This window comes from Bolinopsis microptera, chromosome 11 (genome assembly GCF_026151205.1).
Source record: "Bolinopsis microptera isolate Bmic1 chromosome 11, MBARI_Bmic_1.0, whole genome shotgun sequence".
NCBI classification, from domain to species: Eukaryota; Metazoa; Ctenophora; class Tentaculata; order Lobata; family Bolinopsidae; genus Bolinopsis; species Bolinopsis microptera.
Window position 1 is genome coordinate 6,647,886 of NC_087082.1, and position 21,655 is coordinate 6,669,540.

At 37.9% G+C, this 21,655-nt stretch overlaps 1 protein-coding gene across 3 annotated transcripts in view; it reads left to right on the top strand.

Annotated features, from left to right (window-relative positions):
* Window positions 1-2,636: 2,636 nt before the first annotated feature.
* LOC134822633 (uncharacterized) overlaps window positions 2,637-21,655 on the top strand; it is a 47,972-nt gene continuing 28,953 nt past the window's right edge. Inside the window, exons 1-10 of one of the 3 annotated variants that reach the window (XM_063833769.1) lie at window positions 2,638-2,745; window positions 2,993-3,046; window positions 7,672-7,782; window positions 8,252-8,443; window positions 9,464-9,667; window positions 10,690-10,893; window positions 11,914-12,114; window positions 13,298-13,501; window positions 14,824-15,001; window positions 15,232-15,551. In XM_063833769.1, the coding sequence (XP_063689839.1) occupies window positions 2,674-2,745; window positions 2,993-3,046; window positions 7,672-7,782; window positions 8,252-8,443; window positions 9,464-9,667; window positions 10,690-10,893; window positions 11,914-12,114; window positions 13,298-13,501; window positions 14,824-14,988 (1,407 nt within the window). In that variant the 5' untranslated portion in view covers window positions 2,638-2,673 and the 3' untranslated portion in view covers window positions 14,989-15,001; window positions 15,232-15,551. Of the gene's footprint in view, window positions 2,746-2,992; window positions 3,047-7,671; window positions 7,783-8,251; window positions 8,444-9,463; window positions 9,668-10,689; window positions 10,894-11,913; window positions 12,115-13,297; window positions 13,502-14,823; window positions 15,002-15,231; window positions 15,552-21,655 lie in introns of those variants that run through there. The other 2 variants (XM_063833771.1, XM_063833770.1) reach the window with 2 other exon arrangements.

Here is a 21,655-nt window from a genome sequence, read left to right on the forward strand (position 1 = left end):
TTCTAGTGATAATACAAAATTTTTAAAATTATTATATAAGAACTATTATAAGAGTTATATTTATAAAGAACAAATTTTATGCAAGATGGACAAGGAGAGTAACTTATATATTGAGGCACTTTCCTTGTTCATCGAGAATGACTCGGACCGAAATCTGGTTCAACATTTTTCTAGAAACTACTTTTGTTCATGTTTCATGCTGCTACTCTGATTATTATGAGCCGAAAATATTTGTTCGGTCTTCTCAAGTCCGTACCTACATTCGGAAGGCTGTGGATGTAATTGGTTCCATATAATTATAAAGAACGTGATATTTGGCCCTCGGATTGAAAGGAGAATGCGAAAATTTGGCATGGTATAAAGTCTATAAACCATCAAACATCCTGAGCAATAGCTCAGGATGTTTGATGGTTTATACCAACAACCCTGCTAGCTAACGGTCAGAGATTTAGTCTTATGGCAGCCTCAGCATGGTAGAGCACAGCAAGGCTGACCAAGACATAGCTAATTTTCTATGTTGATGAAGAAAGTTGGGACCAACTCGTTTTAGTTTTACACGTGACATGTGACTTCAACACGTGAATACAACACGTGATTGAAATCACGTGGAGTCAACATATGCTTACCTTTTCTGAACCTTCGGAGTCCATCTGCCCTTAATAGCTTAAAGTTAATGATGATCTTTATTTCTAACACCTACACGAAAAGACAGTAACTAGTACCTTGGACAATCGATATTCAGGATCACAAAAACACAGTCCACACTTATAGACTATAGACTTATAGAGTCTGACGAACTTTGTTTTATTGAGCCGTACTGTCTACCCTTTTAGGAAACTTCCACCGAAGTATCCACCATCGGTTGTACTGTCCTATTCCATACTGTCCTGAAATTCACAATTCAACAAAATAATTTTCAGTACGTTGTTTTAAATTTATAGTAATTAGCATGTCGTCAGTAAATATTATCATACAACAATGTATTGAAAATTATGATGCTGAATTATAATTCTTAAATATTATTAACAGACTCACTATTTCTTTTATTTTCTTACACCGCTTAAAAATTAGAATTATAATCTCCTAAAGCCGCTCACATTATAGGCCGTGTGCTATCGACAATGAGCCGCGCAAACTGACTGTAAGATGGTTTTTTAACGCTAATTTCAGCCAGCAAAATAGTGAATAGAATTACATATTTTGTAAACTTCCCTCAGTCTAATCTTAACAACATTTTTGAAAAAAGAAGCTTTTCGAAAAATGTGGAGCATATATACAATCATCAGACATTAAGTTATTGCTCAAATTAGCTGCTGTTTTGGCTCCAAAAACCGCGCATCATTAAATATGGCACTATGACGGAACTCGCTGATCATTCCAAATAAGTATAACAAATTTGATGGTACACAATTTTTTTAAATCCGACTAAGTTTAATTTTATCTCCTACTCACAACTCAGGCAGGACAATTATAGCCATATAACTGAAACCGGGGGACTCAGTGTTATTTGCTGAACTGTTCCCGAGTACACTTACATTGTGAGACACGATGCAAAAACATTATTTTAGTACGTTGTTTTACAAAAATAGCATAACTACAGTAAATTTGACAGGCAGGACAGCGAGCTACTTCGTCATCATAGTTGTTGAGTGCTTATGGATCTACCTCAAGGTTTCTCAGTAGACCAAACAGATAGTTGTTACTGTAGATAGGTTCCGACAAAATAGTAACCATAATAAAAGTATAAAGATAGTAAAAGAGGGACCGAAGAGTGTTCCTGTATGTTGGGTGTTCTTCTCTTCTTCTTTATTGAGGGTGGGGTGGATATCCAAAACAACGTGCCGGGCACTCGCTATCGTGTAATTTTCATTATACATGTACTGCATAAATGCAAAAAGAATTGAGTGATATATATAATCATGTGTTTATACACTCATTCGGTGTCCGAATACGGGAAAGTTAATCATCATGAAAATTTGTCAATCTTAGGCATCATGAAGAAGTGTCTGTTTAGAGTATGCTGCGAGCTTAACACTAATCAGTTAGTCAGTCCAATCATCCAGGCACCAAGTTGTAACGTTACAACTAGGCAACTTTTTGAACATCCTTTGCAGTTTTTTTATATTTTGTACTTTTTAATTCAATTTCAAACTCTTGTGCTGCAGGTTCATGATTTCTCAGCGTATGTTTGCCTATATCATAGAACATACAATCCTGCATGGTGTGCTTGTGGGCGATTCAGTTTCACAGGCGACCAAAAATCTATATTGGAATAATACCATAATAATATCGTGATATTTTCTATTTTCGAAAATATGTTTTCCGATTACAAAAAGAAATTTGACGCTGTGAAAATACTAACAGACGGAGAAAATAATTCTTTAAATTCGTAGAATACCGGGCCCGACGTCAAGTTCACTACAGTTGCGTTAACGTGACCAATTTGCTTTTGATAAAGGCCCTGAATCTGATGAATAACGATGGACTAGTCTTAGTAAGCCGAGCTTTGGAACATGTGTAGGCGTGAAAGGGCGTCAGATAAATTTAAAAAATGAGAAACATACGAGTATTTAACTTGCTCGAGCACTTTTTAAAATTAAAAGGTTAAAATCGGGGTATCGCGCAAACGGCAAAGCTGACCAAATAATGAACTAAACATGTAATTCAACAGTCATGGCTGTAACTACAGTAGTGCTCCTCGCTTTATTTGTGGCCCTGTTTGCTCCCGGCACAGCCAACAGTGAGGTGAGAGTTTAAATCAGTTTATGAATTTATTTCAACCAAAAACGAATCAGTGATATCATTTTTGTTTTTTTAAATCCATTATCCGTATCGGTATCTTTGTTATTTCAAAGTTATAATTTATGATAATTGCTTTAAAGATTTTAATCTTATCTGGAGTTTCTTTTAGAAATTAGTCACGATTTTTAAAAATACGCACATCCCGAATCCGACATACCTTGGCATAATGATGATCGTTGATTTTTTTCAGACGGAAGTAGCAGACCCCGAAAACGTAGCAAAAGCAGAACTAGTAAAGAAAGAGGTAAGAGTTTCAATTAAAATAAACTTTATCATCTGTTCAACACTAAATTAGTTTAACAGTTGAAAATAAAAACGTTGCACACGTGGGGATACGCCCAAATTGATGGAAAATTGTTCAAATGACTAAATATTGCAATTTTCACGATTTTTTCCTTTTCACCCTTTTGAAAAAAGGCAATAGTGAAAGGTTACGAATGGACGTTTTTGCAGAAAAACGTGGATTTTGGAGATAGCGTAATAAGCCCAACTTGAATGTGGCACGCGTAGTCTACTGATGTTTCAATATTATTATTATAAGGTGAGCTGATTAGAGCTTATATTAATAGTTATAGTGAAATGGAAATCTAGCGTCCGCCAAAACGAAACAACGGGCGCAATTCTTGTTATCAACTTTGGAGTCCCGTTTTAATGTAAGCTCTTATTGAAATCTTTTGAAACTTTGCATGCTTATTAAACTACATATAAAATACCAACATACAAAAATGTACGGGGATTCAATATTGAATGCGCACGCAACGTCCGCTCAAAATTTGCACGTGCGAAAGGTGAGAAATTTGCTCATTTTTGATTTCTATTCTGCTTTCCCACGACAGTAACATGGCATTGTTATACAGGGTGGGCCAAATGTCAGTACCCATACGTTGGCCTTATCAGCTCAGTCACTGAGTGCCCAATTGAAATAATTCTTTCTGGTATGACTTACTTAAAAAGGAAAAACTGCGGGACAAATCTAAAAGATCAGGCCTAGCAGAGGACTATGAAAAGTTCTCGCAATGTAGAAGAGATTTTCAAAATTTGGTCGACCAAAAATTTATCTCCAATTTTAATGATGATAATGATCCAGCTCTCATATCAAAGAAATTCTGGGCACATGTAAAATCGACGTCAAAATCTACTCGCATACCAGGTACAGTAAACTATAACGGCATATTTAGAAACAATCCCTTAGACCAAGCTGAAATGTTCAATGAATATTTTGCCGAACAGTTTTCTGAAGCGAGTAACTGTGATATTGATTTTGACTACAGTAATGATTCTGTAGACGACATTGAGTTCAGTACCAGCAGAATCCGAAAAATTCTAAAAGACGTCAATGTTAATAAAGCTGCTGGTCCAGATGGTATCCATGGCAAAATTTTAAAGAACTGTAGAGATAGTATTGCATATCCACTCTCAAGCCTTTTTAAAATTTCATATAACATAGGTCAGATACCAATTACCATCTGAGTGGAAATTGGCTAACGTAGTACCTGTGCATAAGAAAGGCCCCAAAACTCTAGTTGAAAATTATTGGCCAATCTCTCTCACCAGCCTTGTAATCAAAATTTTTGAGAAAATTGTGAGAGATGAACTGTTGGCAAAATGCCAGCATAAAATACATGACAACCAACATGGTTTTCTTCCTCAGAGGTCTTGTACTACACAAATAGTCGGGTATATAGACTGTCTCTTTCTGTCTATCAACGATAATGTCAGAACTGATGTGGTATACTTTGACTTTGCCAAGGCCTTTGACTCAGTTAACCATGATGTCATCATAAAGAAATTAAAATCGGAATTTGAAATTAATGGTACACTGTCGAAGTTCATTATGAACTATCTCAAAGACCTCAAACATTGTGTTATAATTGGGGGATCCCACTCAGAACTTAAGAATGTTGAATCAGGGGTTCCCCAAGGCTCCATTTTAGGACCTCTGTTCTTTGTACTCTTTATTAACGACATGTCAGAATGCGTAAGTGAAGGTACAAAGATAGCCCTATACGCTGATGACACCAAAATATGGCGTAAAATCACGGGCTGGAGAGACCATGAGATCCTACAAGCAGACATAGACGCCCTGCATTGCTGGGCAGTAAGAAACAAAATGAAGTTTCACCCAAATAAATGCAAGGTGCTCTCTATATCTAGCAAAATGAGCGAAAAGGGAATTTTGAGTTTTTCCCCCTTCCAGCTCTTTGTCTACACCCTAGATGGAATGGCACTAGATTTCGTCCAAAGCGAGAAAGACCTCGGGGTTTTTGTTAGAACAGACCTTAAGTGGGAGGAGAACATAGTCGCCCTCTGTACGAAAGCTAGTTCACGTCTGGGTCTAATGAAAAGAACTCTACGGTTTATTAAGGACCGTAAACAAAAAAGGGCATTCTATCTAGCGCTGGTTAGAAGCCCTTTCGAAAATTGCAGTGTTGTCTGGAGACCAACAAGTGTAGTTCTTAATAACAAAGTTGAAAACATCCAGCGCAGAGCAGTTAAATGGATCCTTGGCGAACATGATCATCACTATAATGACATAAAATATTTGGCTCGGTTAAGAGATCTAGACATGTTGCCAATGGAGCTGAAGTTTGAATACACAGACCTTCTATTATTTCAGCAGATATACAATGGCCAATCTGTACTGAAGCTCCCATCCTATTTAACCCCGATAACAACCAGTGAACAGGGTAGATTGCGTTCAAATATAAGGAAACCCTCGAGATATAATGAAGCTGATACATCTCAAATGCCTGATATCAACCAGAGGCGACAGAACAGACACGACAACTTCTCCCTGAAATGTACTGTGCAAGCAAAGGCACACCCCTTTAAGAGAAGCTTCTTCTTCAGAACACACAGTGTCTGGAATGATCTACCGACTGACCTTAAAGAGATAAGTGATGCCGGAACTTTCAAGGCAAACCTGGCAAAACACTTATAGTTCTGGGACAAAATGACAAACCCCGACTAATAAGTCCTTACTGGGCCGCGCTCAGCCTGTCATTCCGCCGAATTATGAACATAACAGCCTGAGGTCCCCAGGTAACTAAGTCCAGGAATGCAAATGATATTTACAGGTGGGCCCCCGCCACTGATAGATCGGTCACGATGCTGAATATAACAATATAACAAGTATAATAGAACTATATCTATTAAATCACATTTACATTCTGTCGCCAGGATGTGGCCCTCGCGTGGTCCTCAGTGAATATACGAAATTGGATTACGCGAAATTAAATCAGTATCTAGCCATGCTTTTCAGCGCTGTGTTACGAATTCCGCGCAATTATGCATTATTGCTCATTACTGCCACATCTTCGGTCGCATCGTGGTGACATTATCTATCATTATATTATTTATTTTGACAATTCTATTTTTGTGTGTTCTAGATTAATTTTGTGTGTTTAGATGGAGGTGGTGTTAGTGAGTCTGGGGGTAGAAATATTATTTGTAATACGTATATCCCCAGAACTTGTACCACTTACCCATGCTTTTAGTATTTCTACAATATGGTCTACGACTTTTACACAGCATAATACCCCATGATGTCGTTTATTTTAAATTCTCTTTGCTGTATTGTATATGTACTATTTGTAAAAGTTTCAAATCAAATCAAATCAAAACTATACCACCACTGGTTCGAGGAATTTGTCAAATCGAAAAATATTCGAGTTCATTTTTTTCAAATTAACGTTCATTTTTGCATTTATTTGATAGTTTTGATAGCCGGATTGAGCTAAATTTTATTGAATTGTGTTCGGCCATTCAAATTACGTTTGTCCTGAAAAAAAATTAGAACTATAGCTTCTCAGATAACCGAGATATGAAGCATAACGAGTTTATTCATTACGTGTGATCAGGTGATTGGTTTACCTAATCACGTGATTAGGTCACCCCGTTAACCACCCCATTGAACATTATGGGAATTGTTAAGGCTGCCCAATTAAGGTGTCGTGTCAAGGTGTCACATAATCAACCAGTCAATTTTGTTAACGAGATACAGAAAATGCTTGATAACTTTGTCATTTCTCATCCGTTTTGCCATGTTATCAGATCATTTGCAACATTTAATAATCATGTTCAGATAACACAATATAGGTGTTTTAATATTGAATAGGCGTGGTCTAAAATTTTCGAATTTTCAAATTTTGACGACGGAATCCTCGATCCAGTAAATACAGTATCAGAGGTCAACCGGGATCGGAATTTTCAATAAAGGGGAATTCGTAAGCCGTGATAATGGGAAAAGCGAGCGAGCAATTTCATTCTCGGTATCATTTTGCATTTGTAAACGGTTATTCAAATTAATATCATTTACTTTTGTTTGGGAAAGAGTCCACTCTACCCATGATTATTAAATTGATTTATATGATGATTTTGATATCTTAATCTGTTATATAAAAGTATAAAGTGCAACAAATAATCCTCACCACTTTCAGAACCACCACATCAGAATTTCATTACATCTATTATAATAGGAGTCCTAAAATCAGAAGTGTTTCTGGTTTCTAATATGCTTTACACTTCCTCCTTTACACTACCAAGGAGGTGTCATCAATAGATTGAGGCACAAGCAATAGAGTTTTATTTGATCGTGGAATCTAGACCATGCTCAACCATGAGTCATAGACCAAAATACAATATGTATAACAACTCACATGTTGGCAAGAACTTTTATATTCTATAATCGTGGAACTTTATATTTTAATCAAAATAATGTGACCATATCTTATCTTAAAACATTACAGTGATAGTAATATAATAACGTATATTTTAAAGTTATTACAGTGATTTATATGATGATTTAATATTTTTGATCTTAGTCTATTCTATGAAATACCAGCAACAAATAATGCTCACCACTTTCAGAACACACTACTAGAGACGAGAGGAAAGAGAAACAAAAATAAAAAAGATAAGGCCGGTCCAAGAAAAAACAGAAAAAACAGAAAGAGAAAGCCACTACCGGAGGAAGATCCGGTAAGGGTTACATTTCATTACATTTATAGGAGTCCTAAAAGTAAAACCAGAACGGTTTCTGGCTTACAATGTGATCTTAATATGCTTCACATGTCATCCTTTATACTTTTATATTACTAAGAAGGTATCATTAATAGATTATTAGGCACAACCAATTGAATTTAGGTGGATCTATAGACCATTCGAGTACTGATCAACCAGCTGCATTGACAAAAATATCAGTATCAGTATCAAATCACATCACGCTTTGGCTCCAATTTTATATTTTATCTATGGAAATGATTTTATGGATTATAAGAAGTGAATGTTCTCATCATACAAAACATTATTACCATGTTTTATCCTAAAATTTCGCAAGAGTAGTAATAACGTGTATTTTCAAGTTATTTTATTGATTAATATGATAATTTTGATATCTTAATCTATTATATAAAGTGTGATAACAACAAATAATCCTCAACACTTTCAGAACACATTCCTTGAACATGTAGCCGATTGCTTTTTCGAACCAGGAGATCGCATAGAGAGTGACATTTTTAATCTTTCCGGAGAAGAAGAACTAGAGACGAGAGGGAGGAGGGGAAACAATAAGAAAAATAAATCTGCTCCAAAAAAAAACAGAAAAAACAGAAGGAGAAAGCCAGTACCGGAGGAAGATCCGGTAAGGGTTACATTGCATTACATCTATAGGAGTCCTAAAAGTAAAACCAGAACGGTTTCTGGCTTACAATATGATCTTAATATGCTTCACACGTCATCCTTTATACTTTTATATTACTAAGAAGGTATCATTAATAGATTATTAGGCACAACCAATTGAATTTAAGTGGATCTCTAGACCATTCGAGTACTGATTAACCAGCCATTGACCAAAATATTAGTATCAGTATCAAATCACGCTTTGGCTCCAATTTTATATTTTATCTATGGAAATGATTTTATAGATTTTAAGAAGTGAATGCTCTCATCATACAAAACATTATTACCATGTTTTATCCTATCAATCCTATTTTTGCTCTATCAAGTTCTTAGAGGTTTGCGAAAGGTGTTGTTCTTTAACCTTCCGGGGACGCTTTCCAAGCACTTCCATCGAGACGTCAGTGACTGTCTGCTTGAAATTATCCCACATGTCCTCAAGGTTGACCTCATTAACCAGACAATCAAAACGGTTCTGAAGAGCCACGTTGTACTCTTGAACCTTAGACGAGTTTCGCAAATGTTCGATAGCAGGCACATCGTGCCTTTTAGCAGTGATCTTAGCTACCGACTGCAGTTTGATTTGCAGCCGTCCACGAACAAGATAGTGATCTGAACCAATGTCCGCCCCACGACATACCTTAACATTGAGTAGCGAGTGTTGGAATCGTCCACTAATACAAATATGATCTATTTGATTAACAGTTAACCCGTTGGGAGACCGCCATGTACCCTTGTTGTCTCTATGCTGAAACAGAGTTCCACCAATAACAAGTTGATTAGCTGCACAGAAATCCATGAGCCTGGTCCCATTGTCGCTTGATGAACTATAGAGAGATTCTCCACCAATAACTCCCTCGAACAATTTCGCAAGGGTAGTAATAACGTATGTTTTCAAGTTATTTCATTGATTAATATGATAATTTTGATATCGTAATCTGTTATATAAAGTGTGATAACAACCAATAATCCTCAACACTTTCAGAACACAATCGTTGACCATGCAGCCGATTTCATTGGAACCGGTGCAAATGCCGTTGCTGATTTAGCGAATGGCATTTTAGGTGGTATTTTCGGAGAAGAAGAACTAGAGACGAGAGGGAGGAGGGGAAACAATAAGAAAAATAAATCTGCTCCAAAAAAAAACAGAAAAAACAGAAGGAGAAAGCCAGTACCGGAGGAAGATCCGGTAAGGGTTACATTGCATTACATCTATAGGAGTCATAAAAGTAAAACCAAAACGGTTTCTGGCTTACAATATGATCTTAATATGCTTCGCACGTCATCCTTTATACTTTTATATTACTAAGAAGGTATCATTAATAGATTATTAGGCACAACCAATTGAATTTAAGTGGATCTCTAGACCATTCGAGTACTGATTAACCAGCCATTGACCAAAATATCAGTATCAGTATCAAATCACGCTTTGGCTCCAATTTTATATTTTATCTATGGAAATGATTTTATGGATTTTAAGAAGTGAATGCTCTCATCATACAAAACATTATTACCATGTTTTATCCTATCAATCCTATTTTTGCTCTATCAAGTTCTTAGAGGTTTGCGAAAGGTGTTGTTCTTTAACCTTCCGGGGACGCTTTCCAAGCACTTCCATCGAGACGTCAGTGACTGTCTGCTTGAAATTATCCCACATGTCCTCAAGGTTGACCTCATTAACCAGACAATCAAAACGGTTCTGAAGAGCCACGTTGTACTCTTGAACCTTAGACGAGTTTCGCAAATGTTCGATAGCAGGCACATCGTGCCTTTTAGCAGTGATCTTAGCTACCGACTGCAGTTTGATTTGCAGCCGTACACGAACAAGATAGTGATCTGAACCAATTTCCGCCCCACGACATACCTTAACATTGAATAGCGAGTGTTGGAATCGTCCACTAATACAAATATGATCTATTTGATTAACAGTTAACCCGTTGGGAGACCGCCATGTACCCTTAAGTTGTCTCTATGCTGGAACAGAGTTCCACCAATAACAAGTTGATTAGCTGTACAGATATCCATGAGCCTGGTCCCATTGTCGCTTGATGAACTATGGAGAGATTCTCCACCAATAACTCCCTCGAACAATTTCGCAAGAGTAGTAATAACGAATATTTTCAAGTTATTTCATTGATTAATATGATAATTTTGATATCTTAATCTGTTATATAAAGTGTGATAACAACAAATAATCCTCAACACTTTCAGAACACAATCGTTGACCATGCAGCCGATTTCATTGGAACCGGAGCAAATGCCGTTGCTGATTTAGCGAATGGCATTTTAGGTGGTATTTTCGGAGAAGAAGAACTAGAGACGAGAGGGAGGAGGGGAAACAATAAGAAAAATAAATCTGCTCCAAAAAAAAACAGAAAAAACAGAAGGAGAAAGCCAGTACCGGAGGAAGATCCGGTAAGGGTTACATTGCATTACATCTATAGGAGTCATAAAAGTAAAACCAAAACGGTTTCTGGCCTACAATATGATCTTAATATGCTTCACACGTCATCCTTTATACTTTTATATTACTAAGAAGGTATCATTAATAGATTATTAGGCACAACCAATTGAATTTAAGTGGATCTCTAGACCATTCGAGTACTGATTAACCAGCCATTGACCAAAATATCAGTATCAGTATCAAATCACGCTTTGGCTCCAATTTTATATTTTATCTATGGAAATGATTTTATGGATTTTAAGAAGTGAATGCTCTCATCATACAAAACATTATTACCATGTTTTATCCTATCAATCCTATTTTTGCTCTATCAAGTTCTTAGAGGTTTGCGAAAGGTGTTGTTCTTTAACCTTCCGGGGACGCTTTCCAAGCACTTCCATCGAGACGTCAGTGACTGTCTGCTTGAAATTATCCCACATGTCCTCAAGGTTGACCTCATTAACCAGACAATCAAAACGGTTCTGAAGAGCCACGTTGTACTCTTGAACCTTAGACGAGTTTCGCAAATGTTCGATAGCAGGCACATCGTGCCTTTTAGCAGTGATCTTAGCTACCGACTGCAGTTTGATTTGCAGCCGTCCACGAACAAGATAGTGATCTGAACCAATGTCCGCCCCACTACATACCTTAACATTGAGTAGCGAGTGTTGGAATCGTCCATTAATACAAATATGATCTATTTGATTAACAGTTAACCCGTTGGGAGACCGCCATGTACCCTTGTTGTCTCTATGCTAAAACAGAGTTCCACCAATAACAAGTTGATTAGCTGCACAGAAATCCATGAGCCTGGTCCCATTGTCGCTTGATGAACTATAGAGAGATTTTCCACCAATAACTCCCTCGAACAATTTCGCAAGGGTAGTAATAACGTATGTTTTCAAGTTATTTCATTGATTAATATGATAATTTTGATATCTTAATCTGTTATATAAAGTGTGATAACAACAAATAATCCTCAACACTTTCAGAACACAATCGTTGACCATGCAGCCGATTTCATTGGAAACAGTGCAAATGCCGTTGCTGATGTAGCGAATGGCATTTTAGGTATTTTCGGAGAAGAAGAACTAGAGACGAGAGGGAGGAGGGGAAACAATAAGAAAAATAAATCTGCTCCAAAAAAAAACAGAAAAAACAGAAGGAGAAAGCCAGTACCGGAGGAAGATCCGGTAAGGGTTACATTGCATTACATCTATAGGAGTCCTAAAAGTAAAACCAGAACGGTTTCTGGCTTACAATATGATCTTAATATGCTTCACACGTCATCCTTTATACTTTTATATTACTAAGAAGGTATCATTAATAGATTATTAGGCACAACCAATTGAATTTAAGTGGATCTCTAGACCATTCGAGTACTGATTAACCAGCCATTGACCAAAATATCAGTATCAGTATCAAATCACGCTTTGGCTCCAATTTTATATTTTATCTATGGAAATGATTTTATTGATTTATTATTGATATTTATTATTTTATGATTTCGTATATACTTTGGGAGTCCTGGCGTGCAGCTAGCAGGAGTTGCATTCTGTGGGCACGGTGAGAAGGCCTCCATCTTTTAGTAAGAGGCCAGAAACCGTTGACCAGAACAGAGAGAGAGAGAGATTTTATAGATTTTAAGAAGTGAATGCTCTCATCATACAAAACATTATTACCATGTTTTATCCTATCAATCCTATTTTTGCTCTATCAAGTTCTTAGAGGTTTGCGAAAGGTGTTGTTCTTTAACCTTCCGGGGACGCTTTCCAAGCACTTCCATCGAGACGTCAGTGACTGTCTGCTTGAAATTATCCCACATGTCCTCAAGGTTGACCTCATTAACCAGACAATCAAAACGGTTCTGAAGAGCCACGTTGTACTCTTGAACCTTAGACGAGTTTCGCAAATGTTCGATAGCAGGCACATCGTGCCTTTTAGCAGTGATCTTAGCTACCGACTGCAGTTTGATTTGCAGCCGTCCACGAACAAGATAGTGATCTGAACCAATGTCCGCCCCACGACATACCTTAACATTGAATAGCGAGTGTTGGAATCGTCCACTAATACAAATATGATCTATTTGATTAACAGTTAACCCGTTGGGAGACCACCATGTACCCTTGTTGTCTCTATGCTGGAACAGAGTTCCACCAATAACAAGTTGATTAGCTGCACAAATATCCATGAGCCTGGTCCCATTGTCGCTTGATGAACTATGAGAGATTCTCCACCAATAACTCCCTCGAACAATTTCGCAAGAGTAGTAATAACGAATATTTTCAAGTTATTTCATTGATTAATATGATAATTTTGATATCTTAATCTGTTATATAAAGTGTGATAACAACAAATAATCCTCAACACTTTCAGAACACAATCGTTGACCATGCAGCCGATTTCATTGGAACCGGAGCAAATGCCGTTGCTGATTTAGCGAATGGCATTTTAGGTGGTATTTTCGGAGAAGAAGAACTAGAGACGAGAGGGAGGAGGGGAAACAATAAGAAAAATAAATCTGCTCCAAAAAAAAACAGAAAAAACAGAAGGAGAAAGCCAGTACCGGAGGAAGATCCGGTAAGGGTTACATTGCATTACATCTATAGGAGTCCTAAAAGTAAAACCAGAACGGTTTCTGGCTTACAATATGATCTTAATATGCTTCACACGTCATCCTTTATACTTTTATATTACTAAGAAGGTATCATTAATAGATTATTAGGCACAACCAATTGAATTTAAGTGGATCTCTAGACCATTCGAGTACTGATTAACCAGCCATTGACCAAAATATCAGTATCAGTATCAAATCACGCTTTGGCTCCAATTTTATATTTTATCTATGGAAATGATTTTATTGATTTATTATTGATATTTATTATTTTATGATTTCGTATATACTTTGGGAGTCCTGGCGTGCAGCTAGCAGGAGTTGCATTCTGTGGGCACGGTGAGAAGGCCTCCATCTTTTAGTAAGAGGCCAGAAACCGTTGACCAGAACAGAGAGAGAGAGAGATTTTATAGATTTTAAGAAGTGAATGCTCTCATCATACAAAACATTATTACCATGTTTTATCCTATCAATCCTATTTTTGCTCTATCAAGTTCTTAGAGGTTTGCGAAAGGTGTTGTTCTTTAACCTTCCGGGGACGCTTTCCAAGCACTTCCATCGAGACGTCAGTGACTGTCTGCTTGAAATTATCCCACATGTCCTCAAGGTTGACCTCATTAACCAGACAATCAAAACGGTTCTGAAGAGCCACGTTGTACTCTTGAACCTTAGACGAGTTTCGCAAATGTTCGATAGCAGGTTTTAATTCAATAAAGTGAGACAGTAACACTAGTGGATGATAGAAACATAAACTTCAAACGAGGAATACAAATCAAGTCAGACAAAGCCTCCTGGAGTTTCTGCCATCCTGTAAATGGTATATAAGATTAACAGCAGGCACATCGTGCCTTTTAGCAGTGATCTTAGCTACCGACTGCAGTTTGATTTGCAGCCGTCCACGAACAAGATAGTGATCTGAACCAATGTCCGCCCCACGACATACCTTAACATTGAATAGCGAGTGTTGGAATCGTCCACTAATACAAATATGATCTATTTGATTAACAGTTAACCCGTTGGGAGACCACCATGTACCCTTGTTGTCTCTATGCTGGAACAGAGTTCCACCAATAACAAGTTGATTAGCTGCACAAATATCCATGAGCCTGGTCCCATTGTCGCTTGATGAACTATGAAGAGATTCTCCACCAATAACTCCCTCGAACAATTTCGCAAGAGTAGTAATAACGAATATTTTCAAGTTATTTCATTGATTAATATGATAATTTTGATATCTTAATCTGTTATATAAAGTGTGATAACAACAAATAATCCTCAACACTTTCAGAACACAATCGTTGACCATGCAGCCGATTTCATTGGAACCGGAGCAAATGCCGTTGCTGATTTAGCGAATGGCATTTTAGGTGGTATTTTCGGAGAAGAAGAACTAGAGACGAGAGGGGCAGGCCGCGTAAAGGCAGGAATGGCCCTGTCGGTGTTCTCGGAGTAGAATAAATTAAGCGGTAACTATAATTACTAACTGTAGCTTTTGATATAAGTATAACTAACCGCCTTTTTAAAGATCTTAAAATCTATAAATTGGAAATGCTAAATTAAAGATCTATTGACCATGTCCATATCACATAGCCCATATTAGTTTTCGTTTAAAACCATTATAAATCCCTATATAGGGTAGGTTTCAATCATTTTTGATTTTGAAATTTTAACAAGAATTGTAAAATTATTTTTTTAGGAGGTAACGGAAAATCACCTTTACTTGGCTAATTGGACACCATTGACCATCGTGCTGATGGGATGATTCAAAAAGGACTGCATCGCGATACCGGACATTATTACAAATAATACATTAAAAACTAAACCACATTTCAAGGGCTCAAATTAACTTAAATATACATATTTTGGATGAACATAATATATATATATATCAGGTTTTTTTAAATATGGGTTCATTATTTTATCAAGCATGCCTGGCTGCAAGTTCTTTTTAATGTTTTTGAAAATATGATTTATCAACATTTGTTATTACTTTTAGCTTCATTATAACCGTAAAAATGTATAATATTGTTTCGACTATCGATCACAATTCCGTTGCTGGCGATGGCTGATCACAGAATCAAATTAGTTGGTCCTTTGTCAGTAGGGGTCGTTCACATAGTTCGTAATCACTGAAGGGGAGGGATGGGTTTCTTATATGATATATATATATATATATATATATATTACTGTTTCACTGAATGTCTCAAATATATATATATATATATATTATTCACATCTATATCAAGGTGTGTGTAAAATCTTGATATTGTATCTAAAAAGGCTGGTGTGTTATGAATTTTTAAAGTCAAAAAGCTAAAATTGTCCTTTTCAGGCTTATTTTAACAAAAAGTCAGTCAGGGAAGATCGGATTGATTTGATGCTTGACATCAAATTGTTCTCTGAATTCTGGCGCAGTTTTTTATGTCCTCAAAAATGTTTTTACTCATTTATTTTCAGATCTATTGGACCTCAAAGCCAAACAACAAATTTAGGCACATTTTTCGTTTTTAATATTTACTGATTTTTCTAAAATTTTGATAGGAATGTGCTAGTAATTTTTTGAAGGGTGCAAAATAACTGCAACTAGCACATTTATATATGAGTTATGAACAACAAAACACCCTAAAATGCTTCCCTTTGAAGTTATGGGAGGAAATGTGATTTTTTATCTGCAAAGCCAAAAAATCACATTTTCTCTCAAAATTGCACTCTTAACCAGGAAATGCTCGATTACAAAAATAGATATTCTCAAAATAATTTTTTTTGATGTGGAAACGGCCTTTGAGGTCGGGGGTCAATTGTCGTTGATGAATTTTTGAACGCTGATTCCGAATCACCCCTCATGACATAGGGTTAAGGGGACATACACCAAAACCTTTTTTGCCGGGACCCGGGATTTGACTTCATATTATGAAAGTATAGATTACAACTGTAAGATTTGAGGCATTGAAAATTTTTTTTGAGAGTACGCACATTCGAAAAAAAAATTATTTTCTTTTTCGAAAGTTTTGGAAATTTTGAGAAGTCTGTCACTGTAATACCGATATTTCAGTCATTTTAAACGTTTTTTGGCTGATTTTTTAACTGAACATTATTTACAATGCGTACAAGAAGCCCTTTAAAGGATTTTATAATTAAAGAATAGATGACGAAGTTACAGACCAAACAAGGTCGAGAGAAGCAAAATTGAAATTTTTGTAAAAATCAAAGTTGTATATTTTACCATTCACCCAGGTCATAAGATATCGCTTCACAAATTCTTGTGAGTGTAGCTGATGATCATATCCAACTTTTTGGAACAGGATTTCTCTCAATTTTGAGTTTTAAGGTATGAAATGTGGCCTCAAACGACTTAGTAAAATTCATCGTAAAAAAGGGCCAAACATGGCAGATTTAAGGCTTAAAATGCCTATAACTCAAAAAGCATCAATTTTTTTGAAATAATTTTTACAGAATCGTAATCAGCTTGAGAAGACGAATCTTTTAGTACCAAATAGGTTATTTTAGAAGACAAATTGTCTTAAATAATTTTCTAGCTTGAACACTAGGGTCCCCCCTTGTATAAATTTTGTACAAATTGTACACATTTTTTTACAAATTTTGTGTCTTAAACTATTATAAATTTGGTACTCAAAGATTCGTCTTCTCAAGCTGATTACGATTCTGTAAAAATTATTTCAAAAAAATTGATGCTTTTTGAGTTATAGGCATTTTAAGCCTTAAATCTGCCATGTTTGGCCCTTTTTTACGATGAATTTTACTAAGTCGTTTGAGGCCACATTTCATACCTTAAAACTCAAAATTGAGAGAAATCCTGTTCCAAAAAGTTGGATATGATCATCAGCTACACTCACAAGAATTTGTGAAGCGATATCTTATGACCTGGGTGAATGGTAAAATATACAACTTTGATTTTTACAAAAATTTCAATTTTGCTTCTCTCGACCTTGTTTGGTCTGTAACTTCGTCATCTATTCTTTATGCTTTAATTATAAAATCCTTTAAAGGGCTTCTTGTACGCATTGTAAATAATGTTCAGTTAAAAAATCAGCCAAAAAACGTTTAAAATGACTGAAATATCGGTATTACAGTGACAGACTTCTCAAAATTTCCAAAACTTTCGAAAAAGAAAATAATTTTTTTTTCGAATATGCGTACTCTCAAAAAAATTTTTCAATACCTCAAATCTTACAGTTGTAATCTATACTTTCATAATATAAAGTCAAATCCCGGGTCCCGGCAAAAAATGTTTTGGTGTATGTCCCCTTAAAATGCTCCCCTGACGAGATATCTTTGGTCTTAAACATAGTAGATTAGGTCCATTTAACAATTTTGATATTACATCGGTTAAAGGGCACGGATCGAGAGGATATTTGGATTCCGCAGGGGTAATGGAAGTCACTGAAATAGCTTCTTTCAGAAGATTAGGTAGGACTTCACTCAGTTGTCTCTTAATTATGTTTTCTAAAGTTTGGCTGTCCTGTTCCGGAAGGGGGACAAGTGAGGTCGGTATCGCGACAATTGACCCCCGACAACTGACCCCCGACAATTGACCCCCGACAAGTGACCCCCCGACAATTGACACCCCGACAATTGACCCCCTATGTTATTACACTGGGGTCAATTGTCTTGTAGGTTTACAACCTACCAGGACGCGCGCCGAGTTGGACTCGTCGACGGTACAGATATTTTACGAGTATCACCCGTTAATCAATTGTCGCTAAATCTAGGGTTTAGTACGACAACTGACCCCCCCCCACAATTGTCAGGGTCAGGGTCAGGGTCAGGGTCAGGGTCAGGGTCAGGGTCAGGGTCAGGGTCAGGGTCAGGGTCAGGGTCAGGGTCAGGGTCAGGGTCAGGGTCAGGGTCAGGGTCAGGGTCAGGGTCAGGGTCAGGGTCAGGGTCAGGGTCAGGGTCAGGGTCAGGGTCAGGGTCAGGGTCAGGGTCAGGGTCAGGGTCAGGGTCAGGGTCAGGGTCAGGGTCAGGGTCAGGGTCAGGGTCAGGGTCAGGGTCAGGGTCAGGGTCAGGGTCAGGGTCAGGGTCAGGGTCAGGGTCAGGGTCAGGGTCAGGGTCAGGGTCAGGGTCAGGGTCAGGGTCAGGGTCAGGGTCAGGGTCAGGGTCAGGGTCAGGGTCAGGGTCAGGGTCAGGGTCAGGGTCAGGGTCAGGGTCAGGGTCAGGGTCAGGGTCAGGGTCAGGGTCAGGGTCAGGGTTAATTGTATTAAATCATATTGTCGGGGGGTCAATTGTCGGGGGGTCAATTGTCGGGGGGTCAATTGTCGGGGGGTCAATTGTCGGGGGTCAATTGTCGGTTGGTCAATTGTCGGGGGGTCAATTGTCGCCCACCCGTGAGGTCTTTGCTCACAGGGAGACTAAAGTGCAAAGAAACTGCTGCTAACTGCTGTTAACTGCCGCTAACTGCCGCTAACCGCTGCTAACTGCTGCTAACTGCTGCTGTCGCCCGCACACCATTTGCAGCAGTTAGCAGCAGTTAGCAGCAGTTAGCAGCAGTTAGCAGCAGTCAGCAGCAGTCAGCAGCAGTTAGCAGCAGTCAGCAGCAGTCAGCAGCAGTTAGCAGCAGTTCTTTTGCACTTTAGTCTCCCTGTGTATAGACTATAGAGTCTATGTTGTTGTATAGTAATTAGCATGTTTTCAGTAGGTATTATCATACGATACAACAACGTATAGAAAATTGTGATGCTGAATTATAATTCTAAAATATTATCAATAGAGTCACTATTTCTTTTATTTTCTTACACCGCTTAGAAAATAGAATTATAACCTCCGCTCACAACTTAGGCAGGACAATTATAGCCATATTATAACTGAAACCAGGGAACTCCCTCGGTGTTATCTGCCGAACTGGGCACGCGCGCTACAGCAGCAGTTAGCAGCAGTCAGCAGCACTTAGCAGCACTTAGCAGCAGTAAGCAGCAGTTTCTTTGCACTATAGTCCTCCAGGAGGACTCCTCCTGTGTACCGATTCCACTAACATTGTGAGACACGATTCGAAAGTACTTGTGCACGTACTAGGCCTATAGGACACCAGAAACTTGACCAACAATTTTTCATAAAAGAGCACACCAAACCTATATTCAAGCATAATGATAGTCTAGCTATACAAAATCTCTATACATACCACAGCTCTACAAGATAATGAAATTCCGTGCTCCAATATCCTTACATGAGGGTTACACATGTTCGTCAAGGAAACCCTGCCTTCTAATCTGTCAGGCAGACCCACCTGACAACTACACCACTAGATCAACCAAAATTTTTAACATTTTAACCCCAAAGTTCAGAATGACTGACTTTACTACTTGTGTAATGTGCTTGCGAGGAAAGCTAAAACGTGCGCTATTAGCCAATCAACATAACCACGCCCTGCTTGATTGGACCATAAAAGATTTTGACTGCACAAATGTTATTTTCCAAACATTATAACTGGCTGGTCACACACATCTCAATTAAATTCCCTAGGCTACTGTTTTCCAAGTCTTGTCCTGTGAGTAAAGTATGTGTGAGAAAGTTTTAATAAAATAAATGTATATTTTTGAATTTTTTAAATTTAATCTGAGAATGAAGTTATAAAGAAATTTTTAATTAGCACTGTATAGTTTAAGATATTTATAGCTTATTATAACCATTGACACAAAGGCCATAATCTTTCGCTAGCTCTCCAATATCCACCATGAAGCTGCATTTTATATCCTTGAACTACACAATATAAACTTAAGCATGTTTTAGTGTAGACTTTTTGTCACAGCAAGACTGCAACCTATAGTAACAACTATTATAAACAGAACCCCTAATGTCTACTAAAAAATTTCTTCTAGTCCTAATATGAGCCTTGTCTCTAAAAACCTAACTGAACTAGCGTTTCGGTGTGTGCAAAAGCTTTCAGGCACGCGCATTCCTTGCCCCGTTAGTTACCTGTCCTTCCAAACCCAAACTAGCAGTCAAGGACAAAAAGTCATACACCAAATGGGCATTATATTTTATGAATTGTTTTACATCTTTTTATTCTGTAAAATGTGCTAAAATTAAATTTCTTGTTTCATTGAATTTCTTGTTTCATTGAAAAAGATTATTTCAGTACGTTGTTTTACAAACTGTGTCTACCGAACGTTTGTGATATACAGCTTAAGAAGGTCAATAACGGGCAAACCATGGGGCCTCTAATCTGATCCAATCCCTAACCCTGATCCAAACCCTAACCCTAACCCTAACCCTAACCCTAACCCTAACCGTAACCCAAACCCTAACCCTAACCTTAACCTTAACCCTAACCCTAACCCTAACCCTAACCCTAATCCTAACCCTAACCCTAACCCTAACCCTAACCCTAACCCTAACCCTAACCCTAACCCTAACCCTAACCCTAACCCTAACCCTAACCCTAACCCTAACCCTAACCCTAACCCTAACCCTAACCCTAACCCTAACCCTAACCCTAACCCTAACCCTAACCCTAACCCTAACCCTAACCCTAACCCTAACCCTAACCCTAACCCTAACCCTAACCCTAACCCTAACCCTAACCCTAACCCTAACCCTAACCCTAACCCTAACCCTAACCCTAACCCTAACCCTAACCCTAACCCTAACCCTAACCCTAACCCTAACCCTAACCCTAACCCTAACCCTAACCCTAACCCTAACCCTAACCCTAACCCTAACCCTAACCCTAACCCTAACCCTAACCCTAACCCTAACCCTAACCCTAACCCTAACCCTAACCCTAACCCTAACCCTAACCCTAACCCTAACCCTAACCCTAACCCTAACCCTAACCCTAACCCTAACCCTAACCCTAACCCTAACCCTAACCCTAACCCTAACCCTAACCCTAACCCTAACCCTAACCCTAACCCTAACCCTAACCCTAACCCTAACCCTAACCCTAACCCTAACCCTAACCCTAACCCTAACCCTAACCCTAACCCTAACCCTAACCCTAACCCTAACCCTAACCCTAACCCTAACCCTAACCCTAACCCTAACCCTAACCCTAACCCTAACCCTAACCCTAACCCTAACCCTAACCCTAACCCTAACCCTAACCCTAACCCTAACCCTAACCCTAACCCTAACCCTAACCCTAACCCTAACCCTAACCCTAA